Below are 6,417 nucleotides of genomic sequence, written 5' to 3' on the forward strand. Positions count from 1 at the left end.
TAACTATCTAATACTCCCTCCGTCCAGCTAGAAAGTATATATATTTTTATTTTGGAACGTCCAATTACAAAGTAAACATTTCATTAAATATTCATTTTTTTTCACAAATATCCTTACTTTATATCACATTATTACTTTTACATAAAAAAAAACAAAGTTAAAAATGTCATTACATTACTTTTAACTACTTATTATAATTAAAATACTATTATTTCTTAAACACCGCACCAAAAGTAAACGTTTACTTTGTGTGTGGACGGAGGGGGAGTACGAAAGTAAACGTTTACTTTGTGTGTGGACGGAGGGAGTACAAATTATAAAAACAACCTATTTTAAAATATAAACTTACTGACAATTAATATAACATACATTGTATTTAATCATGTCATATATTGACAACTTATGTGTAAGTATAAACTGTCAGAGCAATGCTAATTAATTTAACCCTCTAACCAGTCAAAATATATATATATATATATGTGTGTAACGGTACGTAGCGTTACGACATTGTAATAACTGCGGTATCAATTGTCTTCTTGGAGACAAATTTAGGAAGAAGATCCTTGAACCGCATGTAGATCTTCTTCATAGAGTCCACCAATATTACTTAACTCATCATCCTCATTTTCATCTACATCATCATCATCATCATCATCATCATCATCATTGTCATTGTCGTCGACGTTGTGAGCCACCGGATCGGACGGGGCTTTGTCTTCTTCCACAAGTTTCTTGGCTTCCATTTGTTCTTCGACAGTCTTTGCTAGGGACAAGAGCACATTCTTGGCTTTCCGATCGGGAGGTGCCATCTCCTTGAACCAAACGACTGCACTTCCAAAATCATTGTTCCTCCCGAAAGCATCCATGATCGTAGTGTATATGGTCGCGTTAGCTTTGATCTCGTTGGCTCGCATCTCATCATATTTCTCTATCATTTTCTCGAGATTATTTTCCTTTGCGTAGCCTTTGATGAGTGCCCCATAAGTGACGACATTTGGTTCAAGCCCGTCTTGCTTTATCCTTTTGAAGAACTTCTCGGCTCCTTCCATGTCGGCTGCGTTGATGTACGCAGATAACATGGTTGTGTAGGAACAAAGATCCGGAAAACATCTGCAGTCGACGAACAAAAACTTACTATGCATAATGTAATTGTGGGGAAATCCTTAATCAGCACATGAAAATAAATCAGACAATTCATGTTCATATGTGTGCGGTGAGATCAGTTATAATATGTGTTTAGTGGACTATGTCACGTATTGTCATTTCATTTGTATTATATCAACATGAACTTTCGTATTGTCAATTTATATCTCATCTACTGTTTATATATATTATGTGTACAATATGAGATTCAAAACAGTGCTGAACAACACACAGATAACTAGCAAATAGCACACGGAAATGTTAGTGACAGTACATTATTTATATTAATATAATACAAACAGAGCACATGAACTAGCAGCACACAGATAACTAGCAAACAACAAGGGTTAATGTTAGTGACAATACATTATTTATATTCATATCATACAAACACAACACATAAACTATCGATATAGTCTCATACAGCACATGCAACAGTTCATTTCAGCATATGACATACACTTGTACAACACACGTGTAATTATAAACAAACAACACATGCCATTATTACAAACAACATGTGTTGTTTTTAATAAAGACTTGTGCTGTTTTTTTATTTTATGGATGCTGACTTAGAAAATCAGCACGGTAACCTTCCCCCGACTAATAATATTCCTATAAAAATATATTATGTTCTTTTATAAAACATTGTTCAAATACTATTTTTGAACACAAAACACAAACCAAGCACACCTAAAGAATATATAGAGTGAGTTAGTGATTTCATAAATTCGACAAGCTTGATACAAGAGAAAGGTAAATAAATAGTCCCCTAATCAGCACTCTATACTTATGGGCAGAAGAATTTAATTGAATGTTTCTACATATCTCATGCGAATCAAAACATACGATTGTTGAAACTAAGAAAGACTCACCTGTCTCGTCTCATGCTCTTGAAGACGATCCGGGCTTGTTCTACCATTCCTGAGATTGCGAAGGCATCGAGCAAAATATTGTATGCTTTCCTCGTCGGCCTAAAAACAAATGAGCCATGAGTTGAGAAGCACACCTAACAAGGAAAAATTGTAGGGTTTCGTTAACTAACTGCACCTGATACCGGTGTCGAGCATCTCCTCAAACGCAGCTAAAGCTTCTTCTTCTCTTCTGGCTTTTCCATATGCATTAACGAGGAGCGCGTAGCTCACCACATCAGGTTGAATGTCATCTCTTGCCATCTAGCACCAGATATTCACACATTAATGATCATATTTACAATTATTGGTTTCAGATGAATCACCCTTTTATAATTAATCGCCGATGTCTTTTTTCTAGAATTGCACATAGAACACTAATAATTGAAATAAGATTCAAACATAGAACCTCGCTTCGATGCAATTATATCTTGCATCATGAGGTCCCTAAATGCTTTCCTCTGCATTGTAATAACTATAGTACAAATTTATCCTACGCATTCAACTTTCATTTTGAGTATGTGTTTAATAAATTTTTGTAAGGAGAAATTGAAGGAACTTATATATAATGAATACTCCCGACTTCGGAAATACCTGTATCTATATCAACAGACAAGAGCGTACAATCCAAAAAAATTATGCAACTCTGTAGCTTTGTCTCACTTAGAACAAATGAAGAAAACTATTCACATGTAAGTGGAACATAAATGAAGAAGCTTGCATGCACAAAAAACTCTCCCGGGCAATGGTGAATTGTCAAATTGATCAAACTTGGTCAATCAAACCCACAGATTTTGAATTTTGAATGTACCTGGTCGAAAATATTGGAAACTTCCTTATAGCTTGTTTCAAATGACATCAAGCTATTATAAGTCACCGTAGTTCGCTTGATTCCCCGCTCGGCCATCAAAGCAAAAAGTTTTCGCGCTTTGTCGTAAGCTCTTGTCTTCTTATACATATAAATCATCATATGGAACATTTTCTGGTCGGGTTTTAGAGGCGAACTCTCTTTGTTGAGAAGAGTTTCAAAGACTTCTTCAGCTTCTTTGAATTTATCCCCCTGCAGAAGCCCCAAGCAGAAACGAGTTCCAGTGATTTAAACAGTAGAGATTCCATAAGCAAATGCTTATTCAGTATATTTATTATCGCATGTCAAAAAATGGTGTGATGTTATAGAAGCTGAAGAATCCATCATATCTAAAGCATTTTCATAGAATTTTGGTAAAATAGTACTAAACATGATACCGAAAAGTTAATGCTGCATGAGGTCAAAAACTTAAATAATCAACAAGGTAGACCTAAAATCATTTATTTGGGTAACTAGAAGATGAGCGTGATTTTTTACCTCAACAAACAATTTAAGGATTATTTGATAAGTTACTGCAGAGGGTTCTGGACCCGAAGATTGCATTCTCCGAAATATTGCCTCTGCTTTATTATGTTGGCCAGCCTTTCCATATGCTTCCATAAGAGCAGTGTACGAACCAACATGAGGTGGGTACCCCTTTCGGTTCATGTAACTTAAAACTCTTTCAGCTTTGTTGAAATCGCCTAGTTTTCCATATGCCGTGATAAGCATCAGAAAGTCCATTTCCTTGAAATCCCACCAATGCTGAGTCCGGAGCCATTCCAAAATCTAGAGAGTGAAAAGGTTGGAGAACTCAAATAAGGGAATACAAATTAGATAATTACTTCATGTTTGGAGAATTCATCAAAAGCGGAAAATGGGACTTAAAATACCTCGCTAACAAGGTTCCACTTCTTGAGCTGCTTAAATCTAACCAGAGTCCCGACCACCAAGTCCTTCGGCAATGCCTGGTTCTTAACCCTTCTGCTCTTGAGCACTGTGGTGGCCGAATTAGCTTCCTCTATTTCGAGCATCAGTTTCCACCAATTCCTCTTGTCTGCTTCGTCTGCATCATCCTTAAAAACCTCCAGTTTCTTCCTCTTCTGCATGAACTTTCTCGGAGATAGCATACCCAGGCATACCACCTCTCCCCTTTTGCATATCCTAATATTGACACCGATTTTACCAGTATTCTTGCTGCCATAGGATTTGCTGAAATACCGGGAAAAAACAAAAACAACTTAATCATATCCATGCTTTCAAAAACGATGACTACCTTTTTCTTTTGCATATATAATAGCATCTAAAACTAATGTTCAGAATGAGTCAAATACCTAGTTCAATAATAACATAGTAATATTGGCACAAGTAACTTATAAGCGCAAAAATCTTCCAAGCGACAGAAATACCCACACCATACTGAAGCTCGATACAAAATCATATGTTAGTTTAAATATATTTGATACCATTGAGAAATTTCTGATAAATAGAGCATAAACAAACTATATTTAATAAATTCTAACTTTTTCCTTTTGCTTTTTTTCATACAAAGCGGTAAAAACGATCGAGGTGTGTAGTTTAATCAAAATAATCCAATCCAGACCTGTGCAAAATTGCAGTATTTTGTAGCTTGTTCGGCAGATTTTTTTTAGTCTTTCAAAACAAACCATTCAACAACTTTATACCATGGTTAAAAAGTTTTCATTTGTCATTGAACGTATAAACATTTACCACACCGTTCGCATTATTTACACTAACAGATATATGGTTCAACAGTTTGACATTGTACTACCATTTTATATTGCTCAACAATAGTTATATTTGGTTTAGCTGAATTCTTTAAAACCATTCAAAAACATAATGTTTAAATAAATTCAGTCGCACGTCCAAATACAAGAGCCCGCGAACTTGCTCCGAACTTTCAAGATTCAGAGATTGATTTGTAAAAAGGTTCCATGTAGCTTCAAGAGTTAATTCCAAATTCATATAATGACAAGTAGAGTAAGATGAGAAGGGTAACTCGATCAAAAGCGCTCAAACCTTCAACCTCTTTGGAATTTCACATGGTTAAGCCAACAAGTCCATATATACATCAAATAACCAGAGAACTAGCAACTATTTTCATTGCACATTCTAACCATCAATTATCAATGAACGAGTTTCAACAAATCAAACAATGGAACAAACATCGAATGGATTTTGATATCCAAAAGGTGATTTCATGATAGTTCCAAATTCTGAGTTTCTAAAGCCACAATGAAATAAAGATAATTGAGCTTTAATGTAGGTATATTCATAACTCAAGCTTCCTACAACGTCATCCCTACAAAAAGGTCTGCCCATCTTTTACAGAGTCATTTCATCAAACACTTAATGAGCACTAATAAACTCCCCATTTAAAAAATTCTGAAGCCTTATTTTAGCATGACCTATGACCGAATCCTGAAGGAACTCCCATTTTAAACAAAGGTAACGCTGTGGATTATTCGTGAGCAAACCTGCAAGTAGAAGTGGATGGAGCATAAATGAAAGGTTTCAAGAGCATATTTGAAGCATGAGGCATTCCTTCCCTTGCAATTCTCCCACCAGTCCAGTCCGTGCACAGTGTTACCTGAAGCGGAACTGGATTGGCTCCGAATTCTTGACCAAAAATGGATTTTGAGATATTTTTGTATGGATAATATGATTAAATTTAGAGAGGAGACCTACGAGTTGTCGGAAGACAATGTTGTTTGGAAGTGTAGCGTTTGTTTGCTGGTTTTGGGGTTCGAACTTCGAAATCCTATTTTGAATAGGAAAATTCGATTATTTATACCCTCGGTCCCATTTAAATAAAAATATTTATTTATTTTAAAAATAAAAGAATTTTGAGTAGATTTTTTTTTTTTTAAAAAAAATGAAAACTATTGAAATACGATGGAGGGAGTATGCTATAAGTAATTGTTTGTTAAATACCATATACATATATTAATTTTATCTTTTTAACTCGATTATGACTTTCCATCAATTTAATTTGTATCATTTCATCTATACATATATTATAATATATATATAATACCATACATGCATCCATATACATATATAGTTAATACTTACCAATATAATTATATTATTATTATATCGTACGTTTTTAGCACAAAAATTCTTGTTTATTTTATTTTTGATAAGTTTTATTTTTATATAATTTATATTATTTTTTTAAAATTATGAAAAAAATTTCAAAAATTGTTTTTACATATTTGTTTTCCACCGACAATAATTTTTTGACTTGGTCCCTATATGTTGAAATGTATTGGTTTCTATGACAGTAAAAATACAGTTAAAAGCCAAGATCGAGCCAAGACTATTATTTCCATTCATCACTATTTGGGCATTTCTTTACGGTCCGAATTTTGACAGTTAAAACTTTGCGGATAAAATGTTATTGAGACTGATAAATTGGAAAAGACTCTCTTTAACTTTTATATGCGTAATGTAACAACAATATCGTGAGAAATTTTTTGAAAAATAGTCACA

General features: G+C 34.2%; 1 protein-coding gene across 1 annotated transcript; it reads right to left on the reverse strand.

Moving 5' to 3' along the window:
- Window positions 1–330: 330 nt before the first annotated feature.
- On the reverse strand, window positions 331–5,679 carry LOC127248029 (pentatricopeptide repeat-containing protein At3g59040). The gene is made up of 7 exons (XM_051270161.1): window positions 5,400–5,679; window positions 3,795–4,113; window positions 3,400–3,690; window positions 2,866–3,114; window positions 2,194–2,318; window positions 2,019–2,117; window positions 331–1,110 (listed from the first exon to the last, which is right to left on the reverse strand). The coding sequence occupies exons 1-7, from the start codon at window positions 5,462–5,464 to the stop codon at window positions 549–551; spliced, it is 1,710 nt and encodes a 569-aa protein (XP_051126118.1). The 5' UTR covers window positions 5,465–5,679; the 3' UTR covers window positions 331–548.
- Window positions 5,680–6,417: the final 738 nt, after the last annotated feature.

The sequence above is a fragment of the Andrographis paniculata genome, unplaced genomic scaffold (genome assembly GCF_009805555.1).
Source record: "Andrographis paniculata isolate CXL003 unplaced genomic scaffold, ASM980555v1 Contig32END, whole genome shotgun sequence".
NCBI lineage: Eukaryota > Viridiplantae > Streptophyta > Magnoliopsida > Lamiales > Acanthaceae > Andrographis > Andrographis paniculata.

Coding starts and splice junctions, on each gene's coding strand:
- LOC127248029 (XM_051270161.1), bottom strand. CDS start 5,464: ATGCCTCATGCTTCAAATATGCTCTTGAAACCTTTCATTTATGCTCCA. Junction 3,691..3,794: donor AGTGGAACCTTGTTAGCGAG/GTATTTTAAGTC, acceptor TTCACTCTCTAG/ATTTTGGAATGGCTCCGGAC. Junction 2,118..2,193: donor ATGCTCGACACCGGTATCAG/GTGCAGTTAGTT, acceptor ATTTGTTTTTAG/GCCGACGAGGAAAGCATACA.